The 24,348-nt window shown below is 53.6% G+C and overlaps 6 protein-coding genes and 2 non-coding genes across 8 annotated transcripts; 4 read left to right on the top strand and 4 right to left on the bottom strand.

Moving 5' to 3' along the window:
- Nucleotides 1-270: 270 nt before the first annotated feature.
- On the bottom strand, nucleotides 271-1,533 carry BDZ83DRAFT_567896 (uncharacterized protein; the record flags this gene model as incomplete). Its single annotated transcript, XM_060504006.1, has 2 exons — nucleotides 271-1,363; nucleotides 1,436-1,533. 2 exons carry the CDS (start codon nucleotides 1,531-1,533, stop codon nucleotides 271-273), a joined length of 1,191 nt encoding a protein of 396 aa, XP_060369744.1.
- A 4,406-nt stretch (nucleotides 1,534-5,939) lies between these two features.
- Nucleotides 5,940-7,402, top strand: BDZ83DRAFT_568130 (uncharacterized protein; the record flags this gene model as incomplete). Its single annotated transcript, XM_060504030.1, has 3 exons — nucleotides 5,940-6,019; nucleotides 6,088-6,615; nucleotides 6,676-7,402. The coding sequence occupies 3 exons, from the start codon at nucleotides 5,940-5,942 to the stop codon at nucleotides 7,400-7,402; spliced, it is 1,335 nt and encodes a 444-aa protein (XP_060369745.1).
- Nucleotides 7,403-8,207: 805 nt separating this feature from the next.
- BDZ83DRAFT_604663 (uncharacterized protein) lies at nucleotides 8,208-8,886 on the top strand. The gene has a single exon (XM_060507289.1). It carries the CDS (start codon nucleotides 8,421-8,423, stop codon nucleotides 8,859-8,861), a length of 441 nt encoding a protein of 146 aa, XP_060369746.1. The 5' UTR covers nucleotides 8,208-8,420; the 3' UTR covers nucleotides 8,862-8,886.
- A 1,679-nt stretch (nucleotides 8,887-10,565) lies between these two features.
- On the top strand, nucleotides 10,566-12,071 carry BDZ83DRAFT_550632 (chitin recognition protein; the record flags this gene model as incomplete). Its single annotated transcript, XM_060503485.1, has 3 exons — nucleotides 10,566-10,831; nucleotides 10,918-11,245; nucleotides 11,298-12,071. Coding segments are annotated over 3 exons (1,368 nt in total), but the record flags the coding sequence as incomplete, so codon positions are not given.
- Nucleotides 12,072-14,417: 2,346 nt separating this feature from the next.
- Nucleotides 14,418-16,286, bottom strand: BDZ83DRAFT_727062 (uncharacterized protein; the record flags this gene model as incomplete). Its single annotated transcript, XM_060512771.1, has 1 exon — nucleotides 14,418-16,286. The coding sequence occupies one exon, from the start codon at nucleotides 16,284-16,286 to the stop codon at nucleotides 14,418-14,420; it is 1,869 nt and encodes a 622-aa protein (XP_060369748.1).
- Nucleotides 16,287-18,698: 2,412 nt separating this feature from the next.
- On the top strand, nucleotides 18,699-18,792 carry BDZ83DRAFT_t44. Its single transcript has one exon. It is a non-coding gene; the product is annotated as a tRNA-Ile (tRNA).
- A 1,610-nt stretch (nucleotides 18,793-20,402) lies between these two features.
- BDZ83DRAFT_t48 lies at nucleotides 20,403-20,494 on the bottom strand. Its single transcript has one exon. It is a non-coding gene; the product is annotated as a tRNA-Arg (tRNA).
- Nucleotides 20,495-21,809: 1,315 nt separating this feature from the next.
- On the bottom strand, nucleotides 21,810-22,602 carry BDZ83DRAFT_647633 (uncharacterized protein; the record flags this gene model as incomplete). The annotated part of the gene is made up of 2 exons (XM_060510103.1): nucleotides 21,810-22,455; nucleotides 22,514-22,602. The coding sequence occupies 2 exons, from the start codon at nucleotides 22,600-22,602 to the stop codon at nucleotides 21,810-21,812; spliced, it is 735 nt and encodes a 244-aa protein (XP_060369749.1).
- Nucleotides 22,603-24,348: the final 1,746 nt, after the last annotated feature.

A 24,348-nucleotide genomic window follows, 5' to 3' on the forward strand; every position in this document is an offset into this window, starting at 1 on the left:
TCGGAATTTACTCGTCCACCGCACGGTTACAATTGTCTCAACGGTCGTTCAAAGTTAATGACCTATGCCTTACATGACTCATTTATTGAGCTATCTGGTTCCATTTCATTTCCCTGCAGGACCAAGATGACCTCCAAACGCCAAGCCAAATCCTATGCTACCAAGTTCCTGTAATGTAACAAACTTTACGGCGGTGCCGTTATGTCGTCCCAGATCCATCGCGATGCATTGATGCTGCGAGGAGAGGGTTTCTTGACAGCTGGGCAGCTATCACCATGCCATCAGGCTAGGCGGCAAGTTCGGGTACTCTTTTCCATCAATGGTCTCTGAGCCAAATGGGTATTGTGAATCCGTTGCGCCTTCTCCATCCTCTCCATAATCACTTTCCGTCTCAAGCTCCTCAACGCCATCAAGACCTCTCTTCCACTTGGCCTTGCAATTGCCGGGGACGTATTTGGCTGCATCCATAGCTAGTGTGAGCTTGACCTCGGGACAGTAGTCCCAGATGTGTCTCCGTAGAGCTGGAGTACCCCAGATGGCGCTGTGAAGCCAGATACCACTACCACCGGTGTGATAACCCATGGGCTCGTAAAAGCCCTCGCGATAATCGTCAATGCCTGAGACGAGTTCGCCCTCTGCAGCAGCCTCGAGTGTCGCATTCGCTCCTCCTTTGTTGATCTTTGTGCCTTCGCCCGAGTGCATCTCGCCACTGAACGTCAATGATACAGTGCCGTTAGCGACCTTGCTTCCAGGTCGGTGAGCAAGGCGCTCTGCGAGCCAGACGTCCTCAGGTTCAGATCCGTCAACACGCTTCTGGTTTCGGAGGATATCAATCATGGCGCTGACACGACGGATGGAGAGGCCACCATTGCCACCCCATCTGCCGCCAGGGTTCCACGGGGCTCCAATCCAATCATACTCGAGGTAGTCGTTGATATTCTGCTTGCTGTTGGCGCAGAGGATGCTGTCGGTCTGGAATACGAGGAGCCACTCGGCAGGCTGCAGGACAGTCTCGTAAAGCCACAGATTGGTCAAGAACCGACTAATCATTTCCTGACCAGCCGTGCTCATGTTGGAGGGAATGTATGTCAGGTCGAGCTTGCCGGCAGCGACCTGTTCACGAATCGCAACGGACGAGTTGATAGACTTGACAGACTCAACAGAGCCCATGAAGCGAAAGCGCCAGTCGGGAGGCACGACGGAGATGAAGTGCAGCATCAATGGCGCAAGAATCGGATTGGCGCGGTTCTCGACGAGAAGAGCGACTTTGGAATGGTTATAGGGTGAATGCGCGTATTCAAGGGAGATTTGCGGTACGGTCATCGTCTTGAGGGTGGGCAGGGATAGCCATATTGAGAAACCACTAATACGATACGGTCAGTACTGGCCAACATTACAAAGGAGCCAAGCAGGAGTCTTTCAGCCATTAACCTACAGGAAGAGAACGAAAGCGCCAAAGACTCTCATGCGGCGACTCGTCAAGGCCCAAACCGAGAGGAGCAGGGCCTTGGTGTGCTGCCAGACATCTGTCATGGTCTTCTCGCCGCTGACAGCAGGCCGTGGTAGCGAGGCCATGGTAGGGACGAGAAGGCCACAAAATGGCAGAAAAGGCCTGGGTGGGCGTTGAAGATGGAGATGGAGAGCGGTTGTAGCGAAAGGCGATTTCAGAGAGATTTCAAGTCGCAGAGGCTACTCAAGCCTGGAGCGGCTTCGAGAGCGGGCGTACTCGCGAGTCGTAGATCCGTCCGGTCCACAGAGATTACGCAAGTGTCGATGGCGTGGGTGCGTCGGTAGCGTTGCAGGGGAATTAAGGCATGTCCGGTCCTGCGGCTGGTGACGACGACGACAACAGCTGACTCTTGTCGAATAGACGAGCTACTCGCGCGGTCGACTGGTCGTAGCCCGAATGGTGAATTCGGTGCGTGTGTTGGACAGAGGATTTGAAGTCCAGAAGTGAACGGGAGGGGAGAGAGAAAGAGAGGAAACAAGAAAAGACAAGAGGATGAAGGGAAGGAGTGATGGGGAACTCTTGGAAGGTACGATTTGCACACGCACCACTACCCTGAGGAAGGTATGGATAGTGATACGGTGTGTGGCAGCTCCTCCCTCGACAGCGACTAAGGATGCAACGAGGGACGGATGGAATTATCTGATGAAAAGACAGGACGCCCCTTGCCTGTGCCTTCAATTCCCAGGGCGAGCGCTGCTTGCTGCTCTAGTGTAGACTCTAGTGTAAGATAGCCTGCTGCTTCCATGCTCATTCACTTTCCCTCCACTCCTCCGGACCCTTTCCCCCCCTTTCCTTGGCAGGTGTCCACGCCAGCCCGGGGCCGGAGGGGAGAAAAGACCAGCGCGAAGAACTGGAGACCTTTGGGAGAGATGTGGCAGCGGATTCCAATCAACAGGCCAGGCCCTGGGTCGTGGAAGTTTCAAGCAAAGGGAAGCCAATGAGATGTTCTAGTGAGCTACTTTGGGGCCCGCGTCTCCAAAAGCAACATTGGAGCCCCCCCCCCCCCCGGTGGCCGCGTCGATGAATCTTGCCGGCTTCCCTTGCTGCCCACGTCGCCGTCCGTAGCCCAGCCCTTGTCAAACCGCGCAATGCAGCCAGCCACTGTTGCAGTGTCTAATTTGGGTCGAGTATCGGCAATGTACCTGTAGGTACCTTTTCCCTTCTCTCACCTCCACCAGGCACGTTCGATTCGATGGTCGGGTGCGATAGCGATGGCGATGGCGGCGGGCAATCCTGGCAGGCAATCAGCGAGCCTGATCGTCCAGTCTGCCTGTCTCCAGGCCACACCATCAGGCGCTCGCTGAACCATGAGTACACATACACAGTATGCCGATACATCCCTCTTTTCTCCATCCCAAGAGGCAATCTGGAGGGACGGACACGGAACGTCACGCCACCATCGTCCCTCCCACCCATTTTGACCTGCATGCAATAGCGAGGACGATACTTGGATACGAAGCGCCACAGCAAGTCGCAGGTCAGCGCCGGCTTTCCCTCATGAGAATGAAGCGGCTACACTGTACTCCGTACCCGGGAGAAAATGAGGACAAACGGGCACTTTCGTCCCATGATGTTACGGATGCCCCGATTCAAGAACCGAGCTCGAGGATATTTACAGCCTCATCCCAGCCAAGAATTCCCCATCCCCAAACAAAGCGACCCCAATCTAGGGGTACCATGCCCAGCTATTTCGTGCAGCGCAACCAACAATCACCACCCCGAGCCGGTCTCTCGGTATCGCCGGCCGTGACACCCATAATCCGGCTGCATTAAAGACCAGGGTAGGACCCAAGGCGCCCAATGGAACGGTAGTCGGTACGTTGTATACCGTAGGAACCAGGCAGGCAGGCTTCGCCAGTGAACAACCAGCTCATGACTGAGCGAACTCTCGCAATTGGGGGAGCCTCGCACGAAGTGGTGATACCGTGGTAGTCTTTACCCAAGTTCAATCGTCCAACGTCAATTTAATCTCAACTCCTCGCCACGGAGATTATTATGTGAGGGCGCACAAGGGAGACCGCGCAAGCCCAATGTCTCAAGTTTCAAAAAGCATCGATACAACGACTGACTTCCACTTAAACTTTGCAGCAACGAAAGCATGTTGAAAGTTGGAACGGCGTACAGTATTCGTACGGATGCACCGTGATACAATAGTACTGGTGGCAGTCGGCTTAACCCGCCACAGTCAACAGGTTCCTCACATGCACGACAATGGGACAGAAACCATTGACATTTTGTGAGAGACTAGAGACGAGAGGTCGTGGATAAGCGAGCGACTGTGCTGCTTTCCGCTGCTTCGCCGCACGCATGCATGTACGATGCCCTGTCAGCCTGTAAGCAGTATTCGTATGATTGCCTATTGCCGACAAACATGGAAGCTTTCCCGAACATGCCCAAGTCTGTAGCGGCACAGCCCAATGCAAGGCTCGGTCCATGGTCCCTGCCGAGCATCCTCAGGGCTTACTTGGACTTGGGGCTTGCCTCGTCCAAGCAAGGAGCAAAGAGAATGAAATAGGCTTCGTTTTCAAGGTTCAACTTTCAAATTCCACCTGACACAGTTGTCTTGTGCGGTCGCATTCTTGTTGTCGCACATGAGGAACGCGACGGGCGGGGCGGGCGCAAATGAGTCTTGGTCGAGGCGACTCATTACAAAGAGACTCACTTCTCTCGGGAAGAAGAAAAATCGCCTTCACTTCTGAGTGCTGACCACGACGTTCCTTTTGCCAGTAGCGTTTAAATAATAAACCCGCGCAATTTGCTCGTCAAACTCAACGCTGGGCTGGGCGACAGCAGGTCCGTTCTGGAAATAATGAAAGGCTGACAGCGCGCTCGGAAATGATCTTGTCGCTGACGGGCAGTCGTTTGTACGTCATCTGGAGTTGCCAGAGAGCCGTGCGCCAAAAGATGTTAGTTGTTTAGGTATGTAGTGTGGTCGAGTAATGATGGTTCCCAGCACTGCAGGAGTTTGGGCGATAGGTGGTAGCATTGGCGAACAGGTGCAACACGAGATGAAGTTCTCCTCGATGGTAAGAGAGCCCAATGCTGGGATGGATGCAGTCGAGTGTGATACCTACTGCGTACTGTAGATGTTGGGTTGATGGCGGCAATGCAATTTGAACCTTGTCGTGTTCGAGACGACGAGCATCTCGGCCGGAAGACGAGACCGAATGGCAGCTTGCAGTTGCCAGTGAGGAAGAAAGGAAAAGAACTGTGTAGTTTGTCCCAGAATGTGTGGTTGACTTCGCGACTTCAGACTCGCAGTGCAAATGGAAAGGGAGGAACCCGGGTAATGTGGGGCTAGCGGGAGGAGCCCTTCCCTGCCTCCACTGGCTGCATGCCACCACGTCCGACTGCCTGCACCAAAAGAAGAAGGAAATGGGAAAGTGGATGTCGACGTGTAAGATAGGTAGGCAGAGGAAGGTACACCTGGGTACTTGCCCGTCACTTGTTTCTTCCGTCGTCTCCCTGCGCCCATGTGCTGGCTGTTCCAGTGTGGGCTTGCCTTGCAGACTGCGGCAAGGTAACTTGGACCTCAGGCTTGACCTCTCGTCGAATTCTATCACCTCAATCTACGTAGTAAGGTACCTTACTCTGTACCTAAGGCAAGGAAGGCCCCACTTCCTCCCACATCTTCCGCCAAGCGTCTCTCTAACTCTCTCACTTTTGGCTCCAGCTTCTGCTTCCAGCCTCTGCTTCCAGCGGGCGGTCAACCGTCTATCGATATTGGGATCGGTTGATTGAAGCCAGGTTTCCCCCCTCTTTCCCGGCACCCATTCCTGGACCCTGCACCTAGTAGAACGAGTGGGATTTCGGTGACATTCGACTCTTACTCTACATAGTAGTGAACCACCACCCACTGCCACCAGTGAGCGCCGTTCCGCAAGCCTGCAGACGCGATTCGTCATCTAACAAACTTCGCCGTCCTCTCTATCTGGACTATCGAGCGGCCCGCGGAACCCCTTGTATTTCGTTTTTCGTTTTTCCTTCGCCCTTCACAGCCTCTCTTCTCTCCCTTGAACCACGGAAGACACTTGTCTCTTCTTGCTGCTGCTTTCTGCACTGCGCTGCACTGTACCTCAACTCCAAGACCTACCGCACCGGCCGAGGCTCGAGTCCCTGAGAATTCCTCGCCAGCGCCCTTGGAAAGCTGAATCACTACCAAGAGGTCTGCCTGTCCACAACACACGAAACCAAGTCCATATTGGCATTCAGTCTCGGCGGTTTCAACACGTGGTCGACATGACGCGCCTCTAACCAGCACCTTTCAGTCAAGTCAGAGAATTCTCGAATTTCCAGCTTCCGATTGCCTCGATTCCTTTTTACAACCGATTCTAATCCATCACTGCGACACCGTCCCTGACGCCGTCCCATTCTCTCGTTTGCGCCCTGCTCTTGCTGCGCCGTTCCTGGACGTTCACAGTTCAGCGACATGGGTGCCACGAACGGTTCTTCCGGCGTCTTCGCCATCACAAAGACCCGACTTTTGCTAGTTGCGTCGCTGGCCATCACGTTCGTCTTTCCCATCGCAAACTTCCTTGAAGCTTCACTGGCGAATGACATGCTGACAACGTATGCAGATGGTGGTTTGCTCATCTCCTACCGAGCTACAAGCCTATGATCAAGGCCGAGTTCAAGTCGAGATTGGACGAGGCCCGCCAGAAAATGCCCAAGATCAAGGTTGACTGGAAACCCGACCTGAGCAAGGACCCAAGATCCAACTACAATGCATCCAAAATAGCATTGATTATCGAGCCGCGCCCTATTCCGCATCTCGTACCCCAGCTATTGCACATGACCTCGGTCGTGCCTCCCGACTGGAGATTCCTATTCATTGGCTCCAACAAGAGCGTTGTCAGCGTCGCCCGAAGCTACGGCATCAAGCACCAGCAGGTTATCGGGAAGCTCGACTTGATGGTCCTCCCTGAGCCGTGGGAGATTGACACTAAGGAACACGTATTTCGCCTGTTGACCGACATTCGTTTTTACGAAGAATTCCTCCCCGGTGTGGAATGGATCCTCAAGTTCGAATCCGACAGTATCCTCTGCTCCAACTCACCGACCAGTCTCAACGAGTGGCTCGACTGGAGTTGGGCTGGCGCACCCAAGTAGGTCCCCCTCGAAAGTTGTCCTCCGCGGCCCTCATCCCTTGCTAACCTCGTTCACAGGACCCCTGATGATCGCTTCTCCGGCAACGGCGGACTCTCTCTTCGACGAGTCTCGTCCATCAAGAGAGTGTTGCAATTTCAGGAAAGATACAATGACACGGAAGCCGAGGACGAATGGTACGGGAAGCGACTCTGGGTCATGCAGGGTGAAAAGGTAGCCCACGGCAGAAAGGGTGTTCTGGCAGTGGAAGACGTCTACATGGAGAAGCCCATGGGATACCACGTCAAGGATGGCGGCCAGGGAATTTCCGACAAGGTGTGGAAAAATCCCACGCAACGGAAAAAGATCTTCGATTACTGCCCTGAGCTCAGCTTGATCATGGACATGAAGTTGGAGCGCGAGCGCTGCGAGGGCGACAACAAAGAAGGCAGCATCGGCCCAACGGACGAAGAGAAAGAAAAAGCCGCTGAAGAGGCCAAGAAGCAAGCCGAAGAAGCTGCCAAGAAGCAGGAAGAAGAGGAAGAGCGCCGGAAAAAGGAAGGCGAAGAAGAGAAGCAAAGACAAGCCGAAGAAGAGCGCAAGAAAGCTGAGCAGGGCGCAGGAGTCACCAAGGCAGATATCGATGAGCTCCTCAGCGAAGACGACATGCTCAAGCTCGATTACGGTGCTGGCGGCAGTGGCGCCTCAGGGTCCAGCTCAGCAAATGCCGATGATGCCGACGCAAAGGCCAAGGCGATGGCTGCTGCGGCGCAGGCAAAGGCTGCCGAGAAGGCTCAGAATGCCTAAGTCTGATGGTCGACCGATGAGAAGACTGGTGTACATCACCAAAAGCGTGTCCGGGTCCCTAACGGGTCTCGGCAATCTGAACTGACAATCAACTCTCGGCTCTCGGCGTGCCGAGCCTCATAGTTTGAGGACGTTGAGCATCTAGTTCAGTACGATAACAAACAACGCTGGGAAGAAGGCGTTCAAGCTGTTGTGGCGGAGAGCGAGTCGAAGGCAAAGTCCATGGCCAGGTGAACGGAGGACAGCCCGTATCGTAGGGTTGTGGCGTTTGGCGATGACCGAGAATACCGCAAACAGCCATGTGGAGAAGACCTACGCGCCTTTCCCAGCGACGTCACTTGTAAGAACAACGAATGGTCCGATAATGGATTTGATAGGTATACCAATTCCGGAGGGGGAGGGGTGTGGCGTCGCGGCGTACTGGAGTTATCAACAGCCCAACCTTATCCAACAAAGTCGCAGCCGGAATGTCGGCACGTCAGTCAGCGCAGATCAGGAAGCTGATGTGGAATGCTGTTGGGCACAAGACAGCAACTAAATGATATTTCATTCGTACAACAAATCTGCTTGCGAGTGGACCATCACACGATCCGAGAAGTAGTGTCTCCGTGATATGTTACACAAACGCACCAACCGATGACTATCCTACCTTACCCAGTGCCACGCCCATGGTTCACTTAGGCTCGGCTGGCACGGCTGGTTCCCGATTCTGGGGATTAACTTGGAAGCAAACTTTCGGGTTCGGATCGATCTGGCCTAGTAACGATGTGCAATGTCGTGTGGTGGGGATGTGCACGATTGACTTGATCTTCCTGCATGCTGCATGTGCAAGGCTTTGTTCGCTTCCGTCCAGCGGCGTAGAGTTCAGTTGACGTTCAAAGTTTCTTCATCTACGATTGTCCATGATTGTCAAAGCTTTGCTTGTGATACCAAGCTGCCGGATCGTCTCTATGCGTCTGTTCTGACCTGAAGTATATGGCTTACCTGCCTAGTACCTACTCTAGTATTCTATGCTTCCATGCTTCCGTGCTCTGCATTAGGTACTACCACGCTCATTCTTTTAGCTGCTAATGTATTTAGGGGGCAAGCTGTCAATGCCAAGACCACATGGCCTCGAGGTCAGAGTGTCAGTGAAAGGAGCTTGAACCACATAATGGGACACACTTTGGGGATAGATGGGCTAGATCCTAGATTACAAGGAGAAAACTCCACCAAAACCTGGCAAAAGCCTGGCCAAGAAGTTACCAAGATGGCCGTGTGTCAGGGGGGACGGGCTCACCTGTGGTGGTGCAGCAATGCCAAGGGTCTAGGTTTCCCCACGTTGCAGTGCTCTCACCATCACCCTATCTCTCTCCTCGGAGAAGCCAAGGGTTTTACGAGCGTAGGCTTGTCTACTATTCGCAGAGACCGAAAGAAATCATACCTTACGCTAGGAGAGGAGGAAGAGAGTGGTGGGTGAGGGAGAGGCTCAGCATGGAGACTATGGAAGGAATGAAAGATGGGATCGGCCGGGAACCCGTCCTGCCCGTCCGCATCCGTCCAAATTTCTATTTTTCTCTCTCCGATCTTGCGAGAGCGACAAACTCAAGTTTCTTGTCTTGGTCAGTTCGTCCGAAGACGCTACTGCCAGGCACCGAGGCCGTCTTCGAACTAGAGCCCCCCTGCTAGCCATGTCTCTTCTCACAGCCGTGTGGACGTTCTCGACCCTGAAATCATGGGATGGAATGGGGTGGGATTGGAACGGGTGTTGTCTTACATCTTCTTTTTTTTTTTTTTTTTTGCGATTCCGTACATACAAGCCAGCCAAAGACCACACGCATACAACAAGCACATACGCACGAGATCGGTTCTCTGAAGCGAAAAAACGCCACCCCGGCTTTCCCAGGAGCGGCAGGGCTTGTCTCTGTTCTTATCCATACCGGTCCTGGCTGACTTTGTTTTTTCGCCCGGCAAGATCTGGAATAGGCTATGGTCCTCTGATCTGTGATCCAGCGATGTTTGCCCGCAGCGTGGTATTCTGCCCCATAATCCATCGGACCATCACACAGCTCGAGGTAGAAGCCCATGGATGATAGAGTGGGAGAGAGGTATAGGTATTCCCGTCGGTGCGTCTCCGTCAAGCCACTTGGCGTTGCTACGGCGTCCCACATCTGCTCGACGGTCCGTCAAAGTCGCAACCGGTGGCTTGTTCCGCCTGCTAGCCCCGCCATGACCGCGTTGCTCTCGTGGAGTGTGATGACTGTGAGTCTCGCCTTCGCCTTTCCGCCCATCTCGCCTCTCTCGTTTATCCGTACCTTACGTCGGTTCGATCATGACCTCTATCCGTGTGTCCTTCTTGTCGGTTTCTTTCGCTGCCTTCGGCATGGTCTCACCCTAACAATCTTGCCCATCAAATTCTTTTCATCGGCCCCGAACTGGTGCTATCTTGGCGCCAGATGGACCCTTCTGGATAGCTAGGCAAGAAGAAGCGTGTGGGACGATGTGCGGAGTGAATCGAGGAACAAGCGCGCGTCATTGTCGTTTCTCTCCCACTCTCTTTCTCCCATTCTTACCGATTCCATTGAATCCATGATGTGGTTCTCTTTGCTACCCGTCCCGGACGGCGCGAGCTTGGAGGGGAGGGTCCCATTCGGCGCCACGCTAACTTTCCCGTACCCGGTAGACCTACTCCCAAGCTAGTCCTCGCGATCCTCCAATTTCCATTGTGGTATTGCTCGGTCCTCCCAGTCGGATGGGGATGGGGTGGGAGGGGTGTGTGGCGCGGGCGTGTAAGTGGTGTTGGTGTGTGTCTTTTTGCGGCCATCGCCAAATCTGGACTATGGGAGAAGTCTCTCATGGAGAATGTCACTGCTGCCGCTTTCTACTGCGACATCGAACATGAACGCCTCCCCCGGTCTGCGTCTCCCCTTGTATATAACACTGGGGACCGCACGGGTTCTTCAAGATGGCATTCCCTTTCGGTATCCCTCTATCAAAGGTGCTTCAGTATCCTAATAAAGAAAGCCTAAGAGCACTCATTTATCTCTTAGGTTGTTTTCGAGTTTGTTTGTTTCCTTGAAGACAATCTTTTGAGAGTAGTCGATTATTACGACTTACATCAACCTAATCACCGGGTCTATTAGTAATATCTTTTCTCTTCCTTCCAGTAACGACTTGAGTCATCATGCGTTGGACTCCTGTTGTACTAGCCACCCTTGCAGGGCTACAAGCAGCTCATGCTCACGACGAGGATGAAGTTCCTCACCCCAATATGGTGTTGCCACGTCTTCGCGACGTGGACGAGCTGAGACAGAGACGGAATGCTTTTGAGCCCTGGAACCCGCCTACGGTAGCCAACAAACCACGCGCGGATCGCGTGAAGCTCAGCCCTCGCCAGACGTCATCAATCCCGTTGGGAGACAACTCGCAGTGTGGAGGAACATATGGCAGGTGTGCCGATGGGTACTGCTGTTCAGCATCTGGGTATGTTGCAGCTGCCTCACTTGTCAACGCTTTTTGACTAACATTGCAACTAGGTGGTGTGGTCAGAGTGAAGAATACTGCGCGTCCCCCGATTGCCAGATCAACTATGGTCCTGCATGCGACGGTAACGAGAAGCCCAATGGTCCGGATACCTCAAACTACGCAAGGCCAAAGAACGGTGACATTCCCTACGGTGGCGTTGGCATTTACGCCTGCGTTAACCAGGGTGATGTGGCCATCACATACGACGACGGTCCTTACATCTACACTGCTGCCATGTTGGATGCCTTCAAGGCTCATGGTGCCGTCGCTACTTGGTTCATCACGGGCAACAACATCGGCAAGGGTATGATCAATGTCAACTACCGTGATGTCATCACAGTAAGCTTCTGAGCCATACTTGCTTGTGATTACCTATTCTGACCTCCTCCAGCGAATGATTGCCGATGGTCACCAGGTTGCCAGCCACACATGGTCCCACGAGAACCTGGATCAGATGACGCTGGCGCAGCGCAAGAACCAGATGGTCTACAACGAGATCGCCTTCATGGACATTCTCGGCTTCTTCCCTACCTATATGCGTCCGCCTTACTCTATCTGCGGAGCCGAGTGCCAGGGACAGATGGCCGACCTGGGCTACCACATCACCTACTTCGATCTCGACACCCAGGGTTACCTACACACCCCGGCCGACCAGATCCAGTTCAGCGTGAACCTGTGGGACCAAGCCATGCAGGCTCGCACGCCTTGCAACGGCAGCTACCTGCACATCGAGCACGACATCCACCAGTACATCGCCACGACCCTGACAAACCACATTCTCGACTCCGTCGTCGCCAACGGCTGGAACGCCGTCACCGTCGGCACCTGCCTTGGTGACCCCCCAGAGAACTGGTACCGCGGTGCCGTCCCGGCCTACAACTTCAAGATCACCCCCGTCAGCTCAAAGGTCTGCTCCAGCACGTCCAGCTCCTCGTCCAGCTCGACCAAGACGTCTTCGTCTACCCGCACCTCCTCCGCGACCTCCACCTCGACGGCCGTCTCCACCAACGGACAGTGCGGTTCCACCGTTGGCTTCACCTGCCAGGGCTCCGCCTACGGTAACTGCTGCTCTGGCGCAGGATGGTGCGGCTCCAGCTCCGTCTACTGCGGCACGAGCTGCCAGTCCAAGTACGGCACCTGCGGAAGCTCAGCATCCAATACTACTTCTTCTTCGAGCAGTGGCACCTCATCAGGTAGGACCTCTTCTTCCTCGTCCACCCGCAGCGGCACTAGCAGCAGCGGTAGCTCTTCTCGCACCGGCACGTCGAGCTCCAGCTCCCGCACCGGTACCAGCAGCAGCAGCTCGTCTCGCATCGGTACTAGTAGCAGCTCTTCTCGCACTGGCACCTCCAGCTCCGGCTCGTCCACCCGCAGCGGAACATCATCGTCGTCTAACACTCGCTCGTCCTCAGGTTCCTCCTCAGGCACCGGCACAGCGTCCGCCTCCAGCTCCGCCGCCTCATCCACCTCGACGCTTCCCGTCTCCACCGGCGGTGACTGCGGTGCCGCCAGCGGAAAGCAGTGCTTCGGCTCGACCTTCGGTAACTGCTGCTCCGTCTACAACTACTGCGGAAGCACCGCCGCACACTGCGGAACAGGCTGCCAGTCCGCCTTTGGTACCTGCAACGGCACATCATCCGCTTCCGGCAGCTCCTCTTCGAGCGGCGCCAGCTCCTCTGGTGCAGCCAGCAGCTCCGGCTCAGCCTCCCCCAGCGGCACGTCCTCTGCCTCCGCCGTTCTCCCCAGCACCTCCCTCATCTCCACCGATGGCTCATGTGGTGCCGCGGCCGGCAAGTCCTGCACGGGAAGCACCTTTGGCACATGCTGCTCCGTCTACAACTACTGCGGCACCACCGACGCCCACTGCGGCACAGGCTGCCAAGCAGGCTACGGCTCCTGCAACGGCACGACCGCCGCCTCAAGCTCAGGCGCCGCCGCCGCAGGCTCCTCCTCCGCAGCGACCCGCGCCTCTTCCGTTGTCGCAAGTGGCAGCACGACCGCCAACGCCGCCGCCGCGACAAACACAAAGATCTCGACAAACGGCGAGTGCGCCGGCACAAACGGCTTTAACTGCCTCGGCTCCAACTTTGGCGACTGCTGTTCCCCCTATAACTACTGCGGCAACACCACCGCTCATTGCGATACGGGCTGCCAGTCCGGCTTCGGCAAGTGCTCCGGCACGGGCGTCAACGTCGCCGTCTCGCTTAACGGAAACTGCGGCTCCACCAACGGTGGATCGACATGCGCCGGCTCGACGTTTGGAAACTGCTGCTCGGCGTACGGATACTGCGGTAGCACGTCTGCTTTCTGCGGCACGGGATGCCAGTCTGGATACGGTACCTGTGGTGAGTAAACTTGAATATTTTGGCTTATATGACCTTGCTAATACGAATTTTGTTTTGGCTAATTAGGTTAATTTACAGATACTTCTTCCGGGTCCGGTACTACCGCCGCAACACCCGCAGCCACATCCGCGGCGGCATCTACCGTCAAGACGGTCAGTACCATCGGTGCGGCCTGCGGTTCGGCTGCCAACGCAAAGTGTGGCGACGGTTTCTGCTGCACGGCGCTCAATGTCTGCGCTAGTAGTAGGCTCCTGCTCATCACGAACCCGGCTTGCTATGCCGCGGTGGGTTGCCAGACGAGTTGGAGTATCAGTTGTGCTTAAACAATGTTTGTAATGCATAATACCAAAGGGGGAAAGGGAGCGAAGCGTTAAAAGAGAGGGCGAGGAGGTCCAAAAATTGGAATTACTTGTGTTTTCTGGTTTGACTTTTGTTTTCAAAAACATGGTCTCTCTTTTATTTGGATTTATACCAAAGAGGCGTTGAGGATTTCTGGGGGCCTTACACCATCGATATTGATAGAGCGATCGATACTACTCACCTCGAGGTACTTACTACCTACCATCACTTATTATAACATAATACAGAACGGCATATCGACCATTACCTGAATGCTTCACTTGCTTTGATTATTCGGTCTTCTTTCTCTTTGGTTTTTACCGTCCTTTGCAGAGAGAATTATCAACTTGTCCTGATTGATCATCGACTTTGTTGATGATCATTATTACGTGGGGATTCTTCAGCTGAATCATGACTTTAGTGTTCTCAATGCGTATCTCTTAGGCTCTTGTTCTCGTAAGCTCAAACTCAAAGTCGTTATCTTCTTGAGCTTGCATCCTTGCTCATTTCTCCGAGGTCCTTGGGCATTTCCTGATGGGTATATAGGCTACAAACAAGCCAAAGCAAAGAAGCCAAAGCACAGGGGGTATATCGAAGGGTTCCATTGCCCGAAAACGTCTAATAACTCCTGAAAGCCATAACCTTCCCGTCGCTCATTGTTGTTCCTTGCGGATGCGATTAGTATGAGAAATCCGGTAGGTTAGCAAAGAAGAAGGAAGTAGCAACCAACGCCTCGGTTCAACGAGTATAGCAAACCCCCCAAAACCACAATTCCTCCCTGTAGCTCATAGAGTACCCAGGAAGCATATTCTGGAAGCATGAACGGACTACTGCATCTGTCGCATGAACTGGCGATACTCCCGATACTGCCGGAAGTCCTTTTCAACGACGTGAATCTGCTGAACCAGGTACTCCGACGACTGCTTCAGCTGCGCCATGCGACTGACGATATCTCCAACGTCCTTGACCCCACCCGGAAGTTGAGGCGCCTCGCCGGGACGGGCACCAAGCGCCAGGCCCTGCGCATCTCTAGCGAAGCCAGCCATCTTGTGGACCAGCGTCTGCATGCGCTCGACGCGCTTGCTACCGGCGTCGACGCTCTCCTCGTAGCGCTCCTTTTCGAGACGCGAGGCCTCGAACATGGCCGATACGGCCTCGCTGTAGAACTTCTGGGCGCGGGCCTCAAAGTCGTGGGCCTCCATGACGAACTTGCGGAGGGCGTCGCCTTCGGCGGAGGTGAAGTAGGCGCCGCGGGCCGCGTCGGTGATGAGGGGGAAGGGGTTGACCAGGGCGGCGTGCTCGGTGCGGAGGGCTTCGGCGTGCTTCATCTTGTCCTGGGCCTCAGCTTGCTTCTGAGCGATGAGGGTGGTGATGCGGGCGATGCGCGAAGCGGAGGCTTGCTCGGCTGCGATCCAGGGGTTGACGGGAGGGACAGGAGCGCCAGCGGAAGCTTGAGTAGTGGAGTCCTGAACGGCAGAGGCCTGGTCACCGTTCGCAAAGATAGCGGAATCCTGAGCGACAGCCGGGGGCGCGAGAATGAGAGTGCCGGTCGGCAGGTTGGCGGCGGAGGGAGAACTGTAGATGGTCATGGGGGCCTCAGAGGCGCCATAGGCGATAGGGTTGTTGTCGTTGTCATAAGGGCCACCAGACGGGTCGACAGGCAAGGGAGTCGCTTGGGTATTGGAGAAGCCAGCGGGGCCGCTGGAGTTGTAGCCAGCTGAAGCCATGCCATAGCTTCCGTAGCCATAGTCATCGTTGGCGAGGAAGGTGGACGGCTCGCGAGCAGGGCTGAACGGGTTGTGGAAGTCCGCAGTAGGGAAATTTGCTGGGTTGCCATACAGAGAGACGTTGCCAAGATGCTCGTTGTCCTCTGTCATACCTGGAATGGGCGCATCAGGGAACCTGGCTGGGTTATTGAAGAGAGAGCCGTTGTCGAGGCGCTCCTCATCCCGCTTCATACCCGGGATAGGGTTAAGGAAGATATTGGGCGAGATAGGGCGATCTGGAAGGGGGAGTTCCATAATATCGCCGATGGACGGGCTTCTGGGGACTTCGGGCATGGGAGGGAGGATGGGGCGCAAGTCCTTGGGGACCTCTTGTGCCTGGGCGAGGAAGTTGAGACGGGGAGTGTCCTTGTTCTCGAAGAAGGGGAGCGACGTGGTCGCCTCCTGAGCCAAGTGTCCTCTCTTGGACGATGGACCAGGCACCATATCCTCAACGGCAGAGGCTGGGCGCTTGTGGTTAGGGTGGCTGACAATAATAGCCTCGGGGTTCCAAGGACTGCCGTCAATGTTGTGAACATAATCGCCAGTGATGTCCCCAGAGAGGACTTTCTTGTTGTGGTGATTGATGAGACCTTGGACAGTCCACTCGTTCAAGTGGTGAGCCACATCGGGGTTTTTGGCGTAGAAGTCCTTCTGGAACTCAAGAGCTTGACCCTCCAGAGCAAGCGAGGGCGAGGCGAGACAGAGTGCAATGACGAAGTGCGAGGGAGGCTCAACATTGGAGACATATTCCGCGTTGACCTTCCAAAAGAGAGTACAGTTGCCAGGGTCCGGGGTGTCGATGAAATAATCAATGGTCTTGATGAGTGTGCTGCGATAAGTATCCGAGACGGTAGCGGGAATACGATCGACTATCTTCTTCTTGTAATCGTGAAGATCGGCAAACTTTTCCTCTTCGGCGAAGTGATCCATCGTGACTGCTTTGTCTACCTACGGCTAGTACTGCGCTTGTGGATGAGTGGGCGAGTCCGCTCTGTGAAAATGAGCAAAGGTTGTGAAGGAAGACTGCTCAAGCTAGGTCACGAACAATGATATTCTTTTGTGAGCCTGATGCTGGATTAGATGTATCGCTCTTCACTGGCTTGTAGGGGTGGGAAGATATACCTGGTTCAGAGGCCAAGACCTGAAGCCAGTTGCTTATTTTGACGATATTGCTTGGTGAGTGATGAGGTGAGCGGGTGGTAAGCGTGAGGAAACAATTCATCGACCGCTTTGGAGGAAAGTTGTCAAGAGGAAAAGAGAGGTTACTTGGGGGACAGTGGAGGGAAGAGGTCGAACCTGCCGTGAGTCTGTCAATTTCTCCTGAGGGAGGATCGAATAGCTGGTTAGGGCTGGTGAACGCAGTCAGAGGTTGAAATTTTCTGGAAAATACACAATGGCCAGCATCTTTCGGGAAGGAGTGAGTCGGAATATGCGCAATTAATCTTGATGGTCAAAAGTCACGTGTTGAGATATTAAGTGAGGCTGTTGATAAACGTGAAAAGGTGGGTACGAGATGTGAGGCAAGGTAGTGAGGATGGAGTGTGTGAGACTAGAGTAGGCGAGGTGAGAGTGATTTCGAGCAGGGCAATCGGCAACATCGCTAGACTGCCTTATGCTTCCAGTAGGTACTTTGACTATCTCTTATCCCCACCGGCGCCTCTTACTCTCGATCTTGGTAGCCTTTGCTTGTTTGTTGCCTCGTGTTGTATGGCCTTGTGTATATGAAGAGCTGAAGTTGAAGTGTTTGGAAGGTCCAGTTGGCGATTCCCAGAGACGACATGTTCAAACTTCAAGATTTGCTTTCCGTTTGTGGGCCTAACGTAGACTTCATTTCGGGGATAATACACTCTTGGAGCAGTTCATGCCGCCTTGGACCATTTCCTCGTCTACTGTCATCTGATTCGGAGTCAGCGGATGAAGATTGAAATCGATGCGAAATTTCTTTGGCAAAACGCTCAGCAGGATATCAAGACATATGGTTAAGCTACAGACGACCTCTGATGAAGTCAAACGCACAATCATATGCAGTGTCATGTCTGAACGACGCAAAAGCTCAACTCACGCATCTCGATGTAGGTTTTCCCGTTGCTGGATCACCATGTTTCTTGTCTTTGTCTGGCTGATGTTTGGCTCTATGAAAATCTGGATCTAATGCCTCTGAAGAATGATCCTGGTTGTCTGCTGATACAAGTGAAGAATTCAGTTCCACAATCTGTCTTGACTCTTTCGCCTTGTGCCTAAGATATCTCAGAAGCCGTCCTCAGTTCAATCTATGTCCTGGCCAGGAGCAATTTTCTGGGCCTAGATCATCAACACCATAGAGTCCGCTGCTGATTAGAAGCAGGCCAAAAGGATAACAGAAGATGGTTAGAAGTCTTTGTGCCGAGCGGATACGATACGGTAGAGCGGGAGATAAGCAGGGCGGGTCCCGTTTAAAATTCTTGATGACGAGAATAAGTTATACGGGGAAATTTGCTCAAAGGCGTGTGTAGGTTGGGACAACAGCCATGTATCGGTGCATTCAAACAAAAAGACGGGAGTAAAGATGATGGATTTGGGTTTACATCCTAGGAAGCCCCATCGGGGACATGCTAATGTCCCGGGCAGAGTCATTGGGATCGCTCGCCTTCGGTCATCCTTAGCGTCCTCCGGACTCCGGGTGCCCCACCTGCCGGGACGGCGGTCGCGCCTACGGTGGCAGCACAGAAGGGCTAAGTTGCCTCATACCTACCTTTCGCCTTGTTTGCGCCTTTCCATATGTATGGCAGCTACAATGCAGAGGTGTAATGGAAGATATTCTCAGAAGAAAGTTAAATGATTGCCGTGGAAGGAGAGGCTCAGAGCAAATAATCATCCGTGTACGTATATCCGCTCCGAATTCTAGCGGTCGTCTCGCGCACAACTCGTCTTGTACATCCTAGAGCATTTGAACATGGTGTCAGGGACATATTTTGTATCTCATTGAGAACAGTGGGCGGAACAGCTGGAGGGCACCAGAAAGGTATCCCGATCTCCGATCGCTGTTCTCCTCACCAGCGACCTGTAACCCGGACCCCACCAAAGCCCACGTTACCCAATCAAAGTCTCTGATAGAGGTGGTGCACTGCAGCAATGTACTGCACTAACAGTGCACATCGCCGCGTTGGAACAGAGCATATCGACGAATTTGAGGACAGCGCTCTTTGTGATTAAAATCGGACTTGCATCGGGTGCTTTTATGGATTGTGCTTTGTGTATGTGGATGTATGGGCAGTTGCTGCGCCGCACCGTCGCGTGGTGTCGGACCGAGCTCCGGGGGTTGTGCGATGGTACATAAACTAATTTTTCTCGGAAGTTAAGAAAGCCCCTGTAGCCAAGTGGTGAAGGCGCCGTTCTTATAATTACATCATCAATGTGAGAAATGCGGAGGTCGTGAGTTCGATCCTCACCAGGAGCAACTTTTTTGGGATTTCAAAGCAAGGCACTGATCGATCGGATCAACAATGATTCTGTCGATGCGTGATGTGTTTTTGTTTTCCTCTTCTTTTGGTGTGTATCATTCATGGACTGTATTCATGGTGACTAGGTACATATATATATATATGTACTTCCAAGCCTGATGGGAACGAAACGAGGCGATCCAATAGTGTGTCTTGATGCATCACGCCTCATTACATACAGTGTGTTTGTTTAATCGTTGGTGTGTAAATGAAGCCCAGAATTGGCTCATGTGAATGAGATCAGTTGATCATTCGTTTTTTATCAACCTGATTAGTTTCTACTGATCTCTCGCGAGTGTGGCAAATGATGCAAAGGAGAGGCATCGATATGTAATGTCGAAGAATCACAGCTCTCTTTCCTTCACTAACTACACGGGCAAAGGGCTTAAGTCAATTACATGGAAGGGGCCTATGATCCTTCCGGGGCTTGTAGTCTCGATGAATTACGTGCTCGGCTAATTCTAAAAGACATTTGGGCAGTGTGCAGAAGAAGCAGAGAAAACCTAACTTCGAGAAACTTGGCAGTTAGGCTAATGGAAAGGCTATCCGATGATGGATCGTCTGTTCTACAAGCCTTCGAACGCAGCTCATGATTATTGAATAAACAGACACTTGAGCCAAGTTGAAGGACAAGTGTGACTCTGGACTTGGGGAGGACAGCTTTGCCTCAACGCCCGCTGGGATTAAGCTTTTGCGAGTCGTCGAGGGATCATTGATAGAGGAGAGAGACGAGAGAAGCCTTCCGACGTGGCCCTCAAGAGCCACTACGTTTATGGAATCTTTGGGAGGGCTGCAATGCTGACGACGAGAGGTGTAGGTACGCATGATACAAATGATTCCTTGTCCGATGTCGGTGAAAGCAGACCATACCATACTGTCATGACCTTTTGAAAGTGCATCGTTGACCTTGATCTTGAAAAACTCACACTCTCGCCTCTTAAGAAAACCTCGACGAAGTCAAGTCCCTCCTGGCGACGACAACAAACTCAAAAGCACAAACCCCAACGACTCTCTCACGTGGTCTGACGAAGACGACGACGACTCATGACCATGACGTATTTGTCTCTGAACAAGCTCAGAGTGACAAACTGCAGAGCAAAAGCCTGAGCTTATACAGGGAACGAGGGGCCTCAGTAGCGAAAAGCATCGCTACAACAAACTTCTTGTTCGCGTCACGCTTGAGTTCTGTCACCCAGTTTAAGCTTATCGCTAAATCTTCGCAGTTGTGGGCAGAGAGTTTTTCTTCAACGTCCCACGGTTCGTGATTGAATATCGCAGTGATTGAACCAATTTCATCTTCCGTCAGTGATGAATGAATCCCCTCAACATAGGGACAGGTTGCAAGAAAGCACGACCGGGTATTCTTGCCCGCGACAGACTCGGGACTTGTTTCATGTTACACGGCCACCCAACCGGAGCTCAGTTGCCGCTCACCTGACTAAGTAGGTAGCGTTCGGGTGTGTGAGAAGACAAACATTCGGAATCTTCGGCCAAAATGGAAGGAAAGCAAAAGCAAAACCAACAGCTAAACTGCTGATGTGTGGAATACGCCTAGAAGCAAAAGAATTGACCAGCCTGGGGGTCGAACCCAGAATCTCCTGATTACACGTTCTTGTTACGGAATCGTAGTCAGACGCCTTGCCATTGGGCCAACCGGCCATTTAACGACTTGATGGAGTCGAAGGGATGGATGCTCGTTGATGGGAAATCCGGGAGCAGAACCTGATGTTAGTCCTTTCATGCGTGGGTTGTTGTGGGCTTAATGGTGGATAGGTTGTTGAAATTTTCTTCAATGTGCGTGCGGGAAAACGGGGACGCAAATAGCTAATTCGGTGGGGATAGGACAGAAGAAAGAAAGGAAAGCGCACCAAAGGAAGGGAAAAGTGGACTTGCCTCGTGGACGGGGGGGGGTTGTGGACTCAGACAGGGAAAGCTTCATTTGACGCAAGCTCGAATCATGGGAATGAAATCTTTATTGGTTGTCGGTGTCCGGTGCGACCGGGTGGAGCGGCCGGAGCTCTCTGACTTGAGTCGGGAGGGTTGGCTAAGATATTCGACTCATTCTACACAGATGGCGAGGTAGCTGCCAAAGGAGGGTGAAGAATCGTGCAGAGCTACATTAACATGTCTCGGTTGAGCCACTTGGAAAATCTCATGAGAGAGGGTTGCATTCAATCTGTCGATCAGGTCGCCGGAGAGATCGGGTCCCGTCGCTCGTAAACTTGGCTTTGGGTGGTGACACTGGCAAGTAAAGATGTAACGAACCGAGGGGAGAAATGGGGAGGGTGAAGAGGGGGAGGCAAGCAGGAGAGAAGTTGAGACGGCCACAGCGTGCACATGGGTATAACATGACCTACATGTCCGTGGGTTTGAAAAATTGGTGTGGTGGTTGGCAGGGACCAGAGTGAAACATGTTTCCATGGGTCCAATCCATGAAACGAGGAAAGGGATTCCTTGGTGAAGAGGAGGCCGCGGACATCATAGCGCCAAGATATTTCGTCTCACAAATGTGTACGCATCGACATATTCGAGATCACTGGAAGAGGGCGCCGCCTTCTCACCACTCGCACCTCACTGCGACTAAGAGACAGAGACGAGAACGAACAAGATGGGAATAAACGTCTGACGCTTGGATTGCTCGTTGTGGCTATGTATGTACTTCCGCACTCCGGTCTCAAACCCCTACCTCATCCAGACATCTCATTGACAGCTCCTAGGCTGCTTTTTGAGGCCGTCAGGGACGAAAGCCCACGGACTCAACCACCACTGAGATGGAGGAGGGGTCCCAATGGGAGGGTTTGCCCACGTCCTATGCGGCTAAACCTTTTCGTCACCACATCTGTTTGGGCCCGGTGAAATCGCCATAACTGCGCATTGTCGTAAACCTCGTGAACCGAATCAAGCAACCAGCACCAGTGCTGATTTTCTCCATCCATTAACCTCCAACCTCCACAACCAGCTGCTGAGACGTAACTCAGTTGCCGTTGTTCTTGCCCGCGGGGATCGCAGGAGCGACAGGGGCAGGTGCGACGGCAGCCGGCTGGGCGGGAGTGATGGGCTTCGCGGCGCCATTGGGAGCAGCGGCCGGAGGGTTGGCGGCGGGCGCGGCAGCAGGAGGCTTGGGGGCAGCGGCCGGAGGTGCGGCCGCGGGAGCCTTGGGAGCAGCGGCAGGAGGAGCAGCAGCAGGAGGAGCAGCCGCGGGGGGAGCGTTGCCCTTGCCCTTGGCAGCAGCACCACCAGCGGGAGCAGCAGGAGCAGCAGCGCCCTTGCCCTTGGCAGCAGCACCACCGGCGGCAGGGGCAGCGGGAGTAGCGGCCTTCTTCTTCGCAGCACCGGCGGCGGGGGTCGCGGCCTTGCCCTTGGCTTTAGCGGGGGCAGCGGCCTTTGCCTTCTTCGCGGCCTTCTTCGCCTTCTTGGCCTTCTTAGCCTTCTTTCCCTTCTTGCCCTTCTTCTTCTTGAGAAGCTGGCGGGCCCTCAGGGGGACGGCGTTCTCCTCAACCTCGATGTCGGCAACCACACCGCTGGTGGTCTCGACGCCGGCGAACGAGGGGACGGAGATGTCGCGAGCCTCCTTGCGCTCCTCACGATCCTCCAAGTGCTGGTCATAGTTGTTTTGATAACTGAAAGTGTTGTTAGTCGACTTGCTCGGTACAGCACAAGTGATACTCCTGGACCTACCTGACAGCCCTGCTATCGATATCTGCGGGAGCACTGCTGACGCTAACGATCGTCGAGGCGAGAAGGAATCCGAATGTAAGGAACTTCATTTTGATGGACTGAAGTGAACCGAAGTTGATGAAATATTAGATGATTCTGTGATGAATGTTGAACCGAAGTAACTGTTTCCAAGGGAATGTCTGTATTAAATTTGATACTGTGAGGCCTGCCGTCGAACTAGATCAAAAAAGATCTAAACGACGCGGAATCAGTCAGATCTTTATGTACTCACTCATCTTTCGTCCTAAATCAGGTGCCCTCAACACGACTGTGAGTGGCGTGAGGCGGAACATGTCGAGACATTGTGACCGAGGGTGCCTGAAACCACTCTAGCAGGACAGACGTCAATGTGCTGGGCGCTGAGCCACCACTCATGGATCAAGAGACGATTGTCGATATCCTCATCTGCATCGCAATGAGAATAGCAACAGCCATTGAGTCAGGCCAACCGCAGAGAGTCGTTTCGGGACTCGGTCCATCATCGTCCCAAGTCCTTTACATCCAGACCTTCAGAAAGGGTAAGGTGCTCGAGGCAACCGAAACTCTGTTCCCTCGTCCGAAGTCTTCAGTCCCACACCCTTTTCGTATCATGCAGCGCGAACCAGGGCCACCCACAGACTTTGTAAGGTTATTCATGCTTGATTCGGAACTCAAAGGTCGCCCCTGGCCAGTCTCAGGAATAAGCATTGGGGATCCGGAGAGACATCCACACGATTAACCACGACCACGGGTGATCTGCCTGGCTCGTGCCCCCCTTCCCATTCTCTCTTCACGTTTTTCACGTTTGAGGGCAGCAAACTTTGTTCAATCCCCCTGATCCCCTTTTGGTGGTTCAAAGGATGCTGTGGTTGGGCCGGTGCTGCAGAACACAGCAAGGGAGGCGAGCAAGGTCAAACCGCCTCAAACCGCTTCGCTTCGTCCCACCCTGCTCGTCGTCTTCTCGACACCATTCGTTGCATGGTTGCCCACGACTCAATCCGAAAACGACGAGATTCGATAGGCTGGCGAGTTAAACGCTTTCCCAGGGGGGTTGCGCACATTTCTTGACGTTCTTGAGAGCTGCTGATATGCGCAATTGACAAATGACTAGGGCCTGGTGACGGAATAAAAAAGAAGCATACAACTGTAAATCTGACAGCCCCTTGTCCTCGAACTTTGATTCAGCTCCGGATATCGTGTTCACCGAGAGAAGAATCAAGGAAACCCGCGATGCGAGGGAATAGACTTACGCGGCGCGGGTGTAGTATGCCGTCGTCGGTGACCGTTGTCAGTCAAGCTTTTTGACACGGCGCTTAGAAGCCGAAGAGCCGTACAGCTTCAAGTAGCAGATGCAGCCACAAGGCTGCCGAAATACCGAACCAGTGATCTAGACAGGCAATCGAACGTCGCCTCACGCGATCCGCAGGTTCCGCCCCCGCGGGGAAGAAAAGGGGACCCAATCTTGGACGTTCGGGCCCCGGGCTAGTATCAGAAGCGTGGTAGTGTGTAGGAGAAACCTGGCGTGCCTGGATACGGCTGGGCTTTGCGTTCAGCCCAGAAAGGCCCCTTGCCTCAAAAAAGCCTGGACCGCACCACGCAAAACCTCGACTGGGCTGTGTTTTCTTGGAGTATCACATGATGTCAATGTCGACAGGTCGAGAGAGGTCGACAAAGGCACCGGCCATGGCCGAGGCGTTCAGGGTGAGGCCCTGGAGGTTGAGGAAACGATGTCCTCCAAGGAATCTGCAGATCCTCTGTTCCATAATCTTTCTCGCGCCTGATATCGGTTGCATGTTGGTTACAACTCTTGGCATCCC

This window comes from Colletotrichum acutatum (assembly GCF_030867785.1).
Source record: "Colletotrichum acutatum strain CBS 112980 chromosome Unknown BDZ83scaffold_10, whole genome shotgun sequence".
NCBI lineage: Eukaryota > Fungi > Ascomycota > Sordariomycetes > Glomerellales > Glomerellaceae > Colletotrichum > Colletotrichum acutatum.

Coding starts and splice junctions, on each gene's coding strand:
- BDZ83DRAFT_604663 (XM_060507289.1), top strand. CDS start 8,421: ATGCTTCCGTGCTCTGCATTAGGTACTACCACGCTCATTCTTTTAGCT.